Source organism: Antedon bifida, chromosome 6 (assembly GCF_963402885.1).
Source record: "Antedon bifida chromosome 6, ecAntBifi1.1, whole genome shotgun sequence".
In the NCBI taxonomy this organism is placed as follows: domain Eukaryota; kingdom Metazoa; phylum Echinodermata; class Crinoidea; order Comatulida; family Antedonidae; genus Antedon; species Antedon bifida.
In genome coordinates this window covers 15,201,368-15,219,035 of record NC_136231.1, presented here as the reverse complement: position 1 = coordinate 15,219,035, position 17,668 = coordinate 15,201,368, and the positions used below count along the sequence as shown (strand labels likewise).

At 34.9% G+C, this 17,668-nt stretch overlaps 1 protein-coding gene across 2 annotated transcripts in view; it reads left to right on the top strand.

Annotated features, from left to right (window-relative positions):
- Positions 1-983: 983 nt before the first annotated feature.
- LOC144845446 (excitatory amino acid transporter 1-like) overlaps positions 984-17,668 on the top strand; it is a 29,851-nt gene continuing 13,166 nt past the window's right edge. For both annotated transcript variants that reach the window (XM_078702795.1, XM_078702794.1), the window contains exons 1-4: positions 984-1,485; positions 5,475-5,651; positions 9,769-9,811; positions 10,974-11,194. In XM_078702795.1, coding sequence (XP_078558921.1) covers positions 1,172-1,485; positions 5,475-5,651; positions 9,769-9,811; positions 10,974-11,194 — 755 coding nt within the window. In that variant the 5' untranslated portion in view covers positions 984-1,171. The remainder of the gene's footprint in view (positions 1,486-5,474; positions 5,652-9,768; positions 9,812-10,973; positions 11,195-17,668) is intronic.

Below are 17,668 nucleotides of genomic sequence, written 5' to 3'. Positions count from 1 at the left end.
CATGAATAGTTTTGTTTGCTGTGTTTAAAAATGTAATTAAAATGAAAATAAACAAAATGTATTCCCTTTTTATTGTGTGTAAATCAAACAACGGAACATTATATTTGTTTATAGCTTTTATAGCTATTTGGTTGTTTTGTTATCGTATATTGTAAACTTTCTTATAAGTGTATTTTATTGACTATATCATGTTTATTAATGATTAATGAAAAATCGTTCCGACTTGTGTAGCGTAATTTGTGCGGGCATCAAAACAGAAATAAAGTCCAGGCCCCACGTGTACGTACCCCGATAATCTGGGGTAACACTGCAGAATTTATTTTATTTTATTAAAACAATTTTTAAAGTCAATGTGTATACATAATTTTAGCGTTTTTTGTAACCCAATCAGTTTATGGGATCCATTTAACTCGAGTGTTAAGTAGCCTTAATTGATTGTATTGTTTTTATGTTATATTGTATTATTTAATTCTACCAATTACGGCGCGGTGGATCGAAACACAGCACCGCGTTGCTGTATTGGTTTAATCAGGGAGTTGCTAATTAACAACTCCCTGGTTTAATCAGGGAGTTGCTAATTAACAACTCCCTGGTTTAATCAGGGAGTTGCTAATTAGCAACTCCCTGGTTTAATTAATAACAACTATTTAACATGACAAGACAACATAACATCATATTGTTATTTTTACCACAGGGAAAAGTGAGAATATTTTTCTTCCCCGGTTTTGCCAATTCTCTTTTATAAACACTTTTTTGTCATTACATAAAATTGTTTTAAAATACAGTTTATATACAAACTTTTGAGTACATACTCAAATATTCTTTTATCAAAAATATATATCTGTGACTTGATTGATTGGATTAAATTACTAGCCAATCACCAACTAAGACCATTTGGCCAATCATATTCCGTGCTTAATTTTGACCTTAATTTTTGTTAGGGATTGCTGAAGCGTAACGCCATTACAGAAATGTTGTAAGCAGACCTGAGAAGCAGGAGAGGAAGATATTTTTCAGCGGTGTCTTTCGCAAGGTTTGAATGATATAGGCCTACTGTAGTAATATTTAACTATTATCAGGTCCTATAGTTGCATATTAAGTGACTCACCTGTTCGTCTGGGTTCGCCCGTGTGTTTGTATTGAAAACCATTTTTAAAATTAAAAACAGAAAATGGATAGTGCGGAATCCAAAAGAGTTTCCCGATATTACCCGTCATGTTTGAACAGCCCAAAGTGCCAACAGATTCGGAGATTTTTAAAGAATAATTTGATGGTTGTACTCCTGATAAGTTCTTTGTTGTTAGCTGTGATTGTTAGTGCAATTGTGAAGGTTGGCAGTGGTAAAGTTTACACCCAGCGACAGATCGCCTTGATAAGTTTTCCAGGTACTTTGTTTCTGAATGCATTGATGATGCTGATTATTCCACTTCTCACCTCAAGTCTAATCACTGGCATGGCAGCTCTGGATCAGAAATCTTCTGGAAGGTATGCCACTTATTTTGGTGTATTGTGAAGCTGCATGGTTTTTAAAAACAACTTCAATATGTTATGATTATTTTTGGATGGGGGCTATAGGTGACGCGTTTGAAATTGGTCGCTTCTAATTTTGGTTGCGATCAACAGATGCTTTTTATCATATCGGTTGTATTTGATATCGGAATTGTATTTTATTTTCGTTGTGCTAATTTTTATGGGTGCGCTTATACATTCATTTCCGTCTTTTCTGGATGGTTTTAATTAAAGACCCCTTCTCTGCAATTTTGGACGTTTTTTGGAAAATAATACATATATATCACTTTAAAAACATTAAACCATGTCATTCCTTGTCTTAAATGTACGTTTTATGGTAAATTATGATAAAAAGTGAGAAACAATGCACTACCTAAGTACCTCGCGGTGATCGACCTCTCGCGGACGGTCTTAGGCCTAGCCTAGCTAGGCTTAGTTTTGTAGGCCTAGCTGGTAAACATCGGTAACGTACGAACATCGTACGCTAGCTATATACCTAGCCTGACGTTGTATAGTTGCTGCATTAATTGTCTTTCTATTTTTGCCAGACTCCGTTGATACAAATTGGGGAAACCCGGTATTTTCGCTGAAAAATTAGGAGTCTTCCATTTGTTTTGGCCTCACGATCGATCGAAAAGTGGGCGAATTACAGGTGAAAAACAAAAATATCAATCCGCGCGCAATGCATTTTGGGATTTATAGCGGGCCGCTATAATTATTAGAATCGACTTATTTTTCACATTTTTAACCGTTTAAAGACGAAAAAAGTTATCGCAATAGGACCATATAGTATTATTTTTACATTAAATATAGTTTGTGATCTTAAATTAGATCTAAAAAACGTAGGGAAGGGGGCTTTAACATGCTCATGATTTTAGTTAATTACTGATAATAATTATTCAATAACCAAATCAAATATATCCATATTGATTTTCATTTTTAGACCTCCTTAATGGTAAGTAAGAACAATCAGAAAGGCTTCATATTGTATATATGCATTGTTGAGGCAACTGTGTCTGGCATAACTGTAAAGTTGGTTACAGACCGAAAATGGGCAAAAAACATTGATATTTACAGTGACCTTTGACCTAGGCAACATTTATCCACCCACATGAAATTATTACCACTTGTTAACACATATCTGGTGTACCTCTGGATAGAATTCTGTTTGGGAGACTCATCTCCTTTATGGTGTGACAACAAAGTGAAATTAGGACAGTTTTGCCATTTTAAGTGATCTACGGGATATTTCGTAGCGTAACCCCCTAAATAGAATATTGCAACTATCCCCTTGATGCCCTAATTCCACCAAATAATCCAAAGCTTACCTCAAATTAAGTGTATCTCATATAATACTTATCTTAATTTTAAAGTGTCATAAATCGCATTTAAAAACGCAAAATATTCAATTAATCAAAGTACCCCGTCTTCAATAGGCCATATTTTCAAAACGACTTAAGTGCTAAAACTTTTTAAAAACGCTAAAAATCAATATTGTTACCAGATCTTAAAGTTGTCATGCTATCATGCTAATAACAATTTTACTAATGAAATTTGTAAACTTATGTATACAAAATGTGTTATAAAAGTATTTGTCTTGATTCCATTCAGATATGTAAAAATATTAGATCCACATAAAATATTATGCAATACAGTATAAGAAACTAATTTCCTCCAGAGTCACAAAAAACTTTCAAAATACAAAATCCAAAATGCAATAAATAATAAGTTATATTTAATGTTCATATTTTTATCCAATTTACAATACATAAAGGGAAATTAATATCAGAATAAAGTAATTCCAAAAATGTATTTTTATACAAAATGTTTCCTTTTTAAACACTTGATGAACACAATGACTGGGATCTTGTACTATTTTATATGACTTTAATGTACATGTACAAATACAACAATACTTGTTCTACTATTGTTAATGCTCTGTTTAATCAATTTATTTTTACATATCCTTATTGTCATAATGCTCTCTTGCATGAAATTGTATAGAATCAATATACATATTGATACAATGTCTACTGAAATTACATGTACAGCAGGCTTATATAATGTGCTGCTCGTAAAACAACCTCAACATTCTTATAATCATCTTATTCTCCAACAAGAAAATAACCGATTGCCCCAAATTTCATTGAAGCAAAATTGCAAAAAATTAAATCGATATAGGGCCTGTTTCTTCTGCAACTGCTCAAAATACGGTATAAAAATATGGTATAAAATACGGTATTTTTTGTACCATATTTTTTAGTACCCCATTTCTGCTAACAATACTTCTTGGGTGGTCGTGTTAAAATTCATCCTTTTTACCCAAATTGCCATTCATTTATTTGGTCGATAATTAAAAGTCATAATAAAGGAAGTTTTACGCCTCACTTTCAACAGCCTAGCCCTAGTGATAGAGATGTTGTGAGAGCACAGAAAACATCGTAATGGGGACAAGTAATTCGTTCCCTCCCCGAGTTATTGTCTTTTGCAATGTTGTCACACTGCTTTCGCAGGCTCTTCAGCTTTGGATTTACTTGCTTTGGAGACAAGTCTATTCCGTACTCCTGCTTTATTTTTTTAGAAATGTCTTTATAAATGTTGTTGTGCCTTTTATTACATTTTAGTTGGCCAGATATTTTAGCTTCCCCTCCCCACACAGATAGTAAATACTGTGACGTCTTCGCTCCACATTTTCGCCGAATATTTCTATACACGTGTGTAAATCAGCTGACAGCAACAGAAAATAAAAACACGATGTTGACCTCATGTCAAAAAAAATACGGTATTTTTTATTGGCAGCAGAAATGGTTACAGAAAATACGGTATAAATTTGAAAATACCGTATTTTATCAACAAATTTGGTGGGGAAAATACGGTATACAAAATATGAGCACCGTTTCCGCTGCCAAAAAAATACCATATATATACGGTATTAAAAAAATACCGTATTAAATATGATATTTATTTGGCAGCAGAAACAGGGCCATAGACATTTTAATTAAAAAAAATTGATGTTAAGCAACAAAAACAGACCCCATACAAACGTTTTTGTTATATACTGGGGCGGATTCGGGATTTTTCAAATGAGTTAAGATTATACAGTTAGTTTAGTCAATAATAGATCAAAAGTATTTCATAATTTCATTTTTTTTGTCAAAACCGGTGAAGCATCTGCCCTACTGTATCTCAACCCTGCTTGTATCCTCCACTGATATCTGGGTCTCAATCGGAAACAAACTGCAACTTTTTAAAATTCAAGTATACAGATTTTCTAGCACAAAATGAGTGCATCTTTGAAATAGTCAATAGTTGTGGCATGGGCCAGATAAATTTGATGTGTCTGCAGTTTGGATTAGGGAATTAATTTGTTATAAATATATAATATGTAAGTCAAGGTTACAACAAACATCATAACACATTTTATGGGTACAATTGCGATATAATTATTCTATCAACACATTTCAATTGATGTCATTAACTATAAATTGCCTAAACCTAATGAATATTTTATTAGATTAGAATCGTTGTGTATATTGATGTTTTTGTATAAATTATTGTGTAAGGAAGCATGTAATTAATCCAAAGGATGTGTTTGAAATACAATAAAACTTTTCCACCTGTATTTGCATACTTATTAAATTTAATATAAGAATTTATTCATTTTTGTTAATCTTTGGCCAAAATACAAAATTGACATTTGCCAAATACTATATCAATGTTACTAATTTTTTTTTTTAATCTACTGACAGAGATGAACCTCCACTAAAAAGTTGATAAACATGAAACAGTAACAATACAAAAATGACAAAATATTTAAAACATGTTCACAATTTTAGACATAAAAACATTTAAAGAGTAAAAAAAATATCAGAATCACGTTAATAATTAATATTAATAATAAATATTAATAATAACAAAAACATTATGATTCTTTAAAAATATTATTTTCTAAATATTTTATTTAGTCTTGGTAAAAAGGCAGTAGTGTATTACTTGACAACAAGTGTGATAGCTGTGATCATTGGAATTGTACTGGTTGTGTCCATCAAACCAGGGGCAGTCGGGAAAGATGAAGAGGATGAAAAAGATTTAGATAAACCAGATGAAGTAGATGCTGTGGACACTGTAATGGACCTGATTAGGTTAGTTCTTAAAGATTATATTTTCCTCCGAATTAACGTGATATTAAACAAGATCACGTTAACAGCTTCCTGCAGGTTCACATAGAACATCATGATAAAGAAACTCATGATAATTTCTGAATGTGAACCTAGCTATTGTGTCTGTTTGTTTATGTGTTAGCAGGATTACGCAAAAGTTTATTGCAAGATCTTTACAAAAATGAAGATTCAGATAGATATGTGGTCAAGGACCACTCCATTAAATTTTGGAGGCAATACGGACCAGGGTCCCAATTCTGGACCACTTTTTAGTATTATTTTAAGAGTGTTAGTATTAAACATTTTCCAATAAAAAGGTACTAGATTTATAAGTGAAATCATTCTTTTTTTCCTATAGAAGTTATTAACTTCAAATGGCTATTCATTATTGATTTTATTAATTATCTTCATTTTTCTTGTTTTTAAGAACATCTTTAATAATAATAATCAAAATGTATATTGCGGCGATTAAAAAATGATAAAAAACACATTGTATCCTGCTGAATAAATAAGCTTTTTAATAATTGAATTTTTTTTTAAATCAAGAGTGAGTGAATGTTTGACAAAAGGTGAGAGTTTGTTTCAGGGGCTGGGGCGGATCCAGAGGGGGGGTCCACGGGGTCCGGACCCCCCCTAAATTTTAAGGGTGCCCTTTTTTTAGAGGTTCAATATTTTATTTGTGTGACATATTTGTGTGTATATTAGTATGCACAGAGTAGGCTACACTAACCCCAAAAATAAAAACAGAAATTTATCACAATGAGCGCGATGTTAAGTTACGGCGGCCGATCAAAGAGCATCGTGAGAGGTGGTGACGCGTGATGATCTCTACTTAAACTTCTAAAAATAGATCGTTTCACATACTACAGAGGGCGCATGTAAACTTTTTACGATTCAACTCCGCGTACGTTACCATGCGCGCTATGTCATTGACTCGATTATTTGTCCATTGGTAAACACATTTTTATGTATTATTATTCTGAAAATAATTGAACTGTAAACATAATTCTTTTGAGTATTTGTTTATTTACATATCATTCCATCAGATCAACTATTTTTTATTTCCATTACATCCAACCAAACATGTAAAAAATGTAGTTAAAATATCGTACTATCTAGCGCGTACGACCATACGCGGTAGATTGTTTACTAAAAAATCATCGAAATTAGACTATTCAACCTTGTTTTTGTAGTTGAGCCTCTCATGACCTGGGATTTGTTTGTCTTCCTATGCCAAGATAATATAGTTCTACAAGTTGAAGCCATGTGCTTTTTTCTCTGAGAAATATTTATTATAAGTGCCAAAAAAAATGTTTTTTTCTCGATATGAAGCCTTTATTATTCAAATCTTTTAAAGAAAAATCACACATACCATAAAGAAGGTTCATTTATTTCATTTTTGAAACAATATTTGTGAAAATTACGTGAGGCTCAACTACAAAACCACCATTTTGTGATATGATGTCATCGTAAGCCAATCAAAGCTGAGCTTTCCCGCGATCGGCAGAGCTCACGGTTGAATGATTTTGGATTCTGGCTATTTGATTGGTGGACGCGAATCACCCACAGCGGAATGTTTTCTCTCGCGTGTACCAAGAAGTCACGTGATCTCTCTGTACTGAACGGTACTACACACATTTAGAGCAATGAATTTGTACGAATTCCGTTAAATAAACAACTCTATATATTTTATAAACATTTAATAACATATTTTATTGATATTTCCAATGTTAATATATAAAAGAAATTACTATAAAACGTAATTATATGTAATTATTTTAGCGAAAAATGGCGCAATTTGTTTACAACGTTCGTGGCTAAAAACGATCATTTTCGGCAATGTTTTAGACCCTATATTTCGAAAACTACAAGTCAGATTTTCGTAATTCTTTCTTTATTGGAATATTGAAACAAAATACCAACAGATAATGTTTAAATTGGTTGAAAAATAACAACTTTTAATTTTGCATCGTTATACCCTGCTAATAAGTGTCATTTCCGGCGAACTAGAAAGGTGCCATTTATCATGGATTTTGCGTGCGAGAGTGCCATTTCCGGCCATCTAAGTGTGTCCTGTAACAAAATTCGCTTCGCCACAACCCCCACCATGGGGGGGCTGTGGCTCAAATACTCAATATCTGATGTGCCCTTTTTATCGGCGGACCCCCCCTCTCAAAAATGTCTGGATCCGCCCCAGAGGGGGATGAAGATTACAAGATAGATATCAAATTAAGCTTTACAGGTAGAACCTTGTGGCCACCATAATCTTGTTTTCTTATGCACTGTGAAGTGTAAAAGTATACTATAGATGTTCAGATAAACTCACAAAGTCATTTCTTTTAGGATTGATGGCCTTGGTACAGTTTGTGTAAATGGCCTTGGTACTGTTTTGTATAAATTCATGAAGTTATATTCTATTTTGTGAAGCACAAACAGTACCAAGGCCATCAATCCTAAAAAAAATGACTTGAACATCTATCGTATACTTTTACACTAAGGAATCTATCTAGACTTCGAATAAATGTACCTACCTATCAGATACACTTATATCTTATGTCGTATAACAAATAAGTACTGCAATAGTTACTGAAGTTACGTCAAACTCACTTATTTATGAAAACGTATACTATAAAGTTTCGTTTGTCTGTAAAATGATGTAATCAAGCTGTTTACTGAGTAATTAAAAACCAAATTGTAATTAAAGAAAAGAAACTACGAATCATGTTTATGTTATGTTGTGTGCCGTTATGTTTTCACCATTGACAGCCATTGGGGTGGAGCTGTATCATGGAGGTTGGTGTTTGCCTTCCAATCCCAAGGTCCGGGGTTCAATCTTGACTTAGTGCCATATATGGTATAACTCGTACTCTTTCAACTGCACTCCTTAAGCCTCATGAGACTTAGTTTAACTACATGATGCCTATTCTATACTCGTGACGATAATCATTTGATTTCATAACTTTTTATTTGATGTTGTAGGAGTAGGCCTTAATAAAGTTTATTTTGTACTTGTTAGTGTAACCATGTACACATCAGTAGGCCTAATTCGCTGGTTGGATGGTGACTGTAAATGTGAGCTATAGCCGCAAAAAAATTACCTAGTTTAGTTCTTATAAGCCTAACTACACTCCCAGTTCGATAAATCTTCATTTATCGGTCGTGGATCTAAAATTATCTCAAAGCCACTCTTGGTGTTGATTAAGTTTACTGTTCTGTATACAACACCCGACACTATGCATTTGTCAAAGTAATGCGCCCTCTATTTACCGAGGAATTTGAAGCTTCAAATACAGATTGGAATGTTCCATTCACGCAAATCAATACATTTGTATAAACGTATAAATCTATCAAAATAGTATTTTTTTAAGAAAATCGGCCTGTCTTCAACATTATGATACTCGAGCTGTTCAACCGGTTTTCAGCTATTAAAAACAATTACCGTAGGAGGAGATAGGAAAATCCGAAGCATCCTCGTATTATTGTGTGCGGGTATTTTTCAAGATGGACATCCATTAGACAGTGTATACCACGATCGGAAAATACCCCTATTTGGGGCAAATCGTTGAACCTAAATTTGTTTTAATTGTCAATAACTAATTATCTAACTCAATTTAATTAGTAAACAGGGTTACATCAGGTGGTTAAAATCAGTGCCAAAGTATGAACCAACTTTATATACCATCGAGTAAACATTCTAGAAATAACGCGCAATTTACCGAATTTTGCCCTTACGTAAATTTATATATAGATTGTACAATATAAGTCAATTTACAGTCAGTAATCCCAAACAATGGAGATTATCCACTCTCTTCATAATCCAATAAATATTTTATTATCAAAGAAGTTCTCAAATGGTGTCCTTGAGTCATGGGCTGTATTAAAAATCAAAGTGGTCAAATTAGGGTGACATTTACTAATGCAATATATACTATATAAATATACTATGCACTGACCACATTGAGAATCCGCACTTGATTCACTTTATACATTTAGTAGTTGTTTTATTTTACCATTGCGCTAACAATTATTAAAAAATATATGAATCTAAAAGTGGTCAAATTATATCAATGAACATCGTACCTTTCTCTATTTATTACAGGAATATGTTTCCATCAAACATTGTTGCAGCATGCTTTCGCCAGGTATGTGACGCCCTTTATGTAATTAATTTTGATGTAAATTCTTAATATTTAAAAAATACTCTTGATAACAACTTGGTATTTTGTATACTAATATTTTAATTTGAATTCACTATAAATTTATTTATTTTCCACTTGTAAACATTCTTAATAGATTAATAAGATCATATATTTAGAATTGGTAATATGATATGTCTTTTGATATAATAAATAGAAGCTATCATAATATTGATATTCAGATATATGAAAAAAATGTTTATATTAAAACTAAAAATAGATATCAGAATATCTTTTTCAACATATTACTAATTTTTATAAAATGTGAATCCATTTGGTGGAAAGGATGAATAAGTTGTTTATTTTGTATGATAAATAATGAAACAAAATAGCCTGTAAATTGTGATTGTAACTTAATAATACTTCTGCATGAGGTCACATTGTAAATATATTATGACATTTGAATGAAATGAGTTTGTAGTAGAAAGAAAATGTTTGTTATCCAGAATACTGTATAATATGAATGAGTTGACAGAAAACCTGATGGCTGCCGTCTCAAGAATCTCTCTCGCACGATGGATGACACTCTGGATCCATTTGAATAAATATCTTCTTGATGGTATCTTCTTGCTTCTTCTAAGAGGGACTCTGATGTCTAACACAGCGTCCTCTCTCGGTGAAAGGTTGGACGAGGTGCCAAACACACAGCGTCCTCTCTCTCGAGTGGAAAAGGTTGGACGAGGTCCATTAATATCAGATTGGTTTCAAACCATTAAATTACTGTATTAATAATGCACAGTTTATATTTAACTTATTTACAATTAATTTTCTTTACAATATATTTTAAATAAATGTGAAGTATATGGTACAAAACCATAATATACAAGATAAAAATTCAAGAAATCACAGAAAATCAAATAACTTAAAAATGGAACTTAATACGAGAAAATGTTTTCTTTTATGTGGAAATTTAAATATTGTATATAAAATCACTAAAAGTTAATTAAATGTTGGTACTCTTTCTAACTTGTGGGTGTAACAAGGTGTTTACTAATTGAAGGTAATAACAAATTTAATAAATGTAAATAATTGTTGACTATATTTTATATGTATTTATTGTTACACACATATACATGTGCTAAATCAATTTTAAATTTTTCCATAACAGTACAAGACAGAACGCGTTGTTGTGTATGATACCGAAACAAACACTACCACAGTCACACACGAATTAAGAAGTAAAGAACGCATGAATGTTATGGGACTACTCGTGTTCTCACTTATCTTTGGCGTCATACTTGGAAAACTTGGAGATACTGGAAAGCCTCTACGTGACTTCTTCAACAGTATGTTTGAAGCAGTTATGATGTTTGTGAAAGGAATAATCTGGTATGTTACTATAAAGATTAATCTATTTCCTAGGCTCAAGAATATTTTGGGAGTTTGGGACAGTACTTTCTATTTGCGCTTAAATTCATTAATTTCCTTTATTTCGGATAGTACATCCATACAAAATATACAAAATAAAAGCAGGAAAAATGTCACCAGGAAATTAACAATAGCATTCTCTTTAAACTATTACAACTGTCATGAATTTGTTCTTAAAACTATGGATGGAGGTCCTCCAATATTCATAAAATGAGGGAATGTTATTCGTAACATGCTGCTTGCACTATTGAACTTCAGTAGCTTACTCCTTTTTAAAGCAAACTCTAAATGAGTTCACAGTACCTTCACTTCATTTACTCCAGAGTCATACAGTATACATTAACGCAATAGGTTTTAAATAACTCACATTTCACTTAAACGGAACATTTATATAAAACTAGCATTAGTACCCGTCTTTGACGAGTGTGAGCCCGCTGATTTCAACCGCGCCAAGAAAACTTGCCAAACGTATGTAAAATATGTAAGAATTGCAATTGAAGTTTCATTTTTTATGAAAGAAAGTTTAAACTAACATACATATGGTAGGCTAAATGGTTATTATAAGTATGCAATGTATGCGGTCAGTAAAATTCATTGTAACAAAATTAAATACTTGTACATTTTACACGTATTTAAAATACACTTGCAAGTTTTCCAAAATCTGAAAGTTCAAAAAGAAAATCCACTGTTATTTACGAATTCGAAAGTATTGCTAGAATATATTCAAAGAATTTTTGGCAAATAACTAAATATTATTTAATTAATGATTACCATACAGTAAAAGTTATATTGTCCCCCTGAACAAATTTTTTTTAAAATTGTTGTTGTTAATACGAAATCGTTGTAGAACCCGAGAGAGGTTGCTGAGATGATCTTCGAATGTTTTACCTAGCACGACAATGTCATCGAGAAATGCCAATACAATATCCAACGTCAATCCCCGAAGTACCAAACCCATGGCACGGGAGAAAGTTGCAGGACAATTGGAAAGACCAAAGGGCATTTTAACGAATTCATGCAGGTGATAAACGCTGTCTTCTTCCGGTCCTCATCTTTCATCTTAATCTGCCAGTACCCCCAAATCGCGTCCATGTTTAGAAAACCAGATATTCCCCCGACAGTGTGTCAAGGCAATCACAAATCAGGGGTAATGGATAAGCATCTTTAGTAGTGATGTTGTTGAGAGCACAATAGTCAATGCAAAAGCGCACAGAACCATCGCGCTTCCGGACCAACACAGGAGGTGATGCCCACTCAAACGTGGATAGTTGAATAACCCACAGCCTCCAACATCTTCTTTATCTCTTTCTCTTCTTCCCCGTTGCCTGATTGGTGCTGCATTTTCAGTGTCGAGGCTGTGTTCAATTTCACCAAAGGTGCCGATGTCGAATTGATGAGGGCGAAAACGTCCTGGTAATCAACCAATAATTTAGTGAGCGTGTCAGCCTCTTCAATCGAGAGATTAGATCTTAAAGAGTCTAACATACACACTAGGTGCGCCGGCACTCCCTCGGGTTGGTTGGTGTTGTCATCATCCGGTTGGTTCACCAAAGCATCAGTGGTCGGAGTTGCACCCCTTCAGCTTCCCTTGCCGTACCTATCTGCCTACCCTTTTTTCATGGTGAGGTAGTGGTCAGAGGTGTTGATGACGCAGATGCAGGGTGCATCAGTGCGTAAATCCAGAGTTGCCGGTATCGCCACATTGTCAGTAGTTGAAACTGGCTCTATAAAGAAATCACACATAGATAAATTGTTAGTTACCAGTTTACACTTAACATGCGCGGCTGAGTGAGGTGGAATTACTCTCCGTTTAGCCACTGTTACTTGGGCAACCCTAGGTTCCACAGGTGAATCTCCTCATAATGATATGGTACTGCCCCCAATTGCAGAAGCAAATTCCCACAATCGATAACGGCTCCCTGTGGATGGAGAAAATCACCACCCAAGAGCATATTATCGTTGATTGGGGTAACGTAAAAGAATTCGTGGTACTCTTTGGTTCCCAACGTAAACTGTAGAGGCCCCACCTTCGAACCTGGCATAGGGGTAAATGATCTAGACTTTTGAAAAAATGAATACTATAGTAAAATCAGCTGCAGTGTCCACAACTGCATCTATTTTTGTACCATTTACAAAAGTTGACAATCCGGGTTTGAGTCTCTTCAGTTTTAGTAGTAGCCGATGTAGATGTGACTATTGGTTCAATCAGCCCTGAGCTGATTGTAGGTGGCTTGATGATCATCACAGGATCCGTGATACCTCTTTAATCACAGGCTTGGCCATAGGGCCTAGCTTGGAGGTAGTTGACGAGCCATCATTTTCCGGAGGAACCCTGGCCGGTGCTGGTGCTGGCACTGCATGCCTCTGGAAAGTAACACGGTTTCCCCTCATAGGCCTTCCTCGCACCTACTTAATTGACACCTCATCGCCAGTTTCACCCTCGGTATCGTCCTGGTCTTCTGAAGGTAGCTGAAAAGATAGTGGGGGTGCAAAAGAAGTACGGACCGTGGCCTTACTCTTACGTTTACTATATAATCCTCTATAACTATCATAACTCTCTATAGTAATAGCCATGGGGAGAGTAGAACAGTGCATGTGCAAGATGTGTCTACCTACTTCTCCTAACTACGGCATGCTCCTGAATCCACTCCTTGGGCAAATCATTAAACGCCTTTCTAGTTAAGGTCTTAAGGTCAGCACTCTATCTCCCCATTCCTCTATTGTCTCCCCCTCATGTTGTGTAGCGGTCTCTAATTTAGCTTGGAGTACTGTGGGGAGCTTGTCCTCATTGAAGCGTTGGTTGAAAGCTTTAATGATTTGCCTAAAGCCCATATCAGCATCCATTTCTATTAGATTTACATAAAACTCAGCCGCTCCGTCTAAACACCAAGTAAGGACGTCCTTACTTTCATGGTTCGTGAGTTACTGCTCATCTATAAATGAAGCCAATCGTTGCTTAAAAAAGGACCAGTTGTCTCCCCACCCCCAAAATAGTAGAGACCTAAGTATACCCTTATTACGCATCCGCCTTCGTTCTAAAGGACACTGTCTGTCTTCATAGTGCCTCGTTCTTGTGGTCCTCATTCCACTGATGTCCTAGTCCCTGCACTATATCAGATTCTCTACTCCTGCTACTATCAGTATCGGTACCATCTCTACTAAGGTCACTATCGATGGAGATCGATGATGAGACCTAGCGGTTTTATATTGTCCTCCTCGTCCCTAGAGCTAAAACATGAATCTAAGTTTATTGGAGATGACCTTTTAGATATAGCACTTCCGTTGTGTCGACCTACTCTTACTCCTATCCTGGTCAGAACGCCCTACGGAGGTGGACGGTAAATATTTCCTAAGCCCACCTTCGAGATGAGATGATTTTGTTTTTCCACCAGGGGTGACACATTGTCAATCATTTGGCCTACGCCCCCACCTAGACTCGGATTCGGTTGAAAATCCAGGAAGTCCACTAACCGTGTATCTGGTGTATGTTGGATGATGTAGTATTGCTGTGGATGCACCGCCATTTAATTATTTTTCCTGCTTTTTTCTTTCCTATATTAGGAATTCTGTGAAGGTCTTGCACTGAGCAAAAGTTAACCAGGGTTGGCATTTATCAATATTTGCTTATTTGCTTTGCTTAATAACACATGCGCAAAATTAAACTCTAGAGGCAGCAAATTATGTCTTCAGACGAAAAATCCTTGCTTACGCATGTGTATTAGCTTTTTTCTCTTAGCGATGGCGGCGCTATAACATTTATCTCCGTATTTTCACTCCCAACAAGAGAGAGCACATTCTGGCTACTATTGTTTTTATTACTTGAAATAGAGAAAAAGCACAACAGTCGGAAATACATACGAAAATCATTCGCTCTAAACTTAAATCAAATCAACATTTATTTATTTTTATCAATGACAGCGACCCTTGGCAGCCGATACAGTTTTGTAAAAGTTAGTCAAATAGGTCATACCTATCCTGAAAATATTAGTTTTGCTCATCTAATTTCTAGGCCATCTTTATGAAGATCGATATCATTATTTTAGCGTCCGTAGTACAGCGGAAAACGCACTAGCGTAGCTTTTCCGAATGTTCAATGTTCCGGCCTAGCGCTCACGTTGTCAAAAAAGAATGTTTCTGTTGCAGAAATGATATAAGACGAAATTTTTCATCTTAAGGCAGGGTGTTGTTCGTCTTAGATTTAAGACAAAATTAAGCAAATTTATTGCTTATATTAATAAATCTGACTTAGGCACAATCAAGGATTTAAGGCAAAGTTAAGACGATTTTTTTTTTTTTTTTTTTTGGAAAAAAATTCGGCCTCAGAACCTTATGGACATGATCTACAAATGGGCTCTAACCCTCTGTTGGGTGTTATGTTCCTCAATCTAGTTACAGTGTGTGACATGTTATTTAGCATAGAATATATTATATATTTTTGTTTAATTTAACATATCAGTTATTTTCTATATTCCAAATTTTCTTATTCAGATTTTTATTCTCATGTAATTTATTTTATTTTTTGGTTTTTGTTTTTCTTTAACTTTTCTGTTTTTGTTGTATTTTGTGTATTGTATCTGTTCTGAGGGTCCCAAATGATCAGCAACTGCTGGATGGATCACTCTCATTAAATATGGTTAAAGTAAAATAAATAAAAATAAATAAATACAATACCTGATTAAAATACTGATAGACGTAGTAATAAATATAGGCACAACAGTATAATAAAATATCGTCAATGCGTAACACACACACACACACACAAATATTGCAAAATGGTCATTGGAGATACAAATATAGTTAAAATATTTCACCAGCAAACCTGCAATGAAAAGCAACTAGTTTATTAAAAAGACGTCAATATAGTTTAACAACACTTACCACTAAACCTCCTCAGATGCAAAGAAAGGAGAGCGATAATGCCACTGTGAAGTTAACACCATATAATACGCACAACCATTATAATTTCTCAAGATGAAAAACCCGACTGATGGACGACAAAGATGTTATCAATAAAAAACAATCAAGATTAAAATTAGTGGTGCCACTCAGTTCAACGGCCACGCCTAGTATCCCACTAGGTGATACGGCTTAATAAACTGCCCACTAATACTTCAAATACTGCAAAAAGTACAACTCTCGGTACGTATCAACTAACCCCATCGATACGCTAATCAGCAGGTATCCAAATGCCACGATACTGTGTATGTTGTGCCCTTCAATAAATATATCTACTTCAATAAACTAACAAATGCACCGTAAGTACAAAAAGTTAATAGGACGTTAAGAGGACGAAATACCTCGTGATTAACCTGATCACGTTAAGAATGCCAAGCCTGGCAATCAAGGTTCCCGCCTCTCCAAAAAAAAAATTCTGTGCTTTTGAGAGCTCGCAGCGCCAATGTAGTGATTTTTAGGTAGCACTGTAATGGCCTAATAGTACAAGCAACTAGGCTTACCTTATCAGTCCCGCTTTCCTAATTAATCACACAATATTCGTTAAGCAAGGCCAAGGGTAAATAGTATCGGTTTGGTTCCGTGTCCATTCCTCTTGGTTTCCTGCTTCAATTAGACCGGTTCGGACAGCGTCGACGTCCCACGTTAACATTTGCATACAACAGCATGGAACAGGCTATCGACGCGATGCCCTCGTTCGGCTGGAGGGGTAGTCAGCGGGCGCCGTTCACAACAATATGATCAGGGGAACCCCTAGTCACGTTGATCTATACAACCTGTCCAGCCTGTATTCATGTACATGTACAGTAATTCGGAAACTTATGGTAGAACTATAAATTACATTAACACTTATTTTACTTGGATTGGATAGACAAAAATTGAAAACTAACATAAGCTACAGTATATGGGTACAAAATGTATAAACAAATTTCAATTCAGCTTCAAAAGGAGAGGGGTATGCATAGCTATAATAGGCCTATGTTTTAAGTACGTTGTAAACTGTGTAAATGAATAGGTGTCATATTGGCTGATAATTAAAATATCTAATTTTGATACTGCTGCCCCCAGCCTTCTTTCTCCTCTCACCATCCCAGCCACAATCAACAAACCTAACTCCTCCCCTGGACATGTAGTAACTTTTCCTAGTACAAGTCCAATAATGTTATACTTATTACACCAGTATTTCCACCCCTCTTCCTCCCTCCCAACACACCCCAGATACTGGGTGATGTGTGTAAGACGTTTCCATTACAAATTATGTTAGCCATCACTCCCAACCCATAATCCCTCAGTGGCAGTTTTCAAATGTAGTTTAAACATTCCCAGTACAGTTTCAGTCATGGTGATAGGCTTACATCCCCACCCCAAACTCTCAGCCGTCTTCATCTTAATAAGAGGGCGATACATAGGCATGGTTTAAGTACTTTGCAAACTATGTAAATGAATAGGTGTCATATTGGCTAATGAATAAAATATCTAATT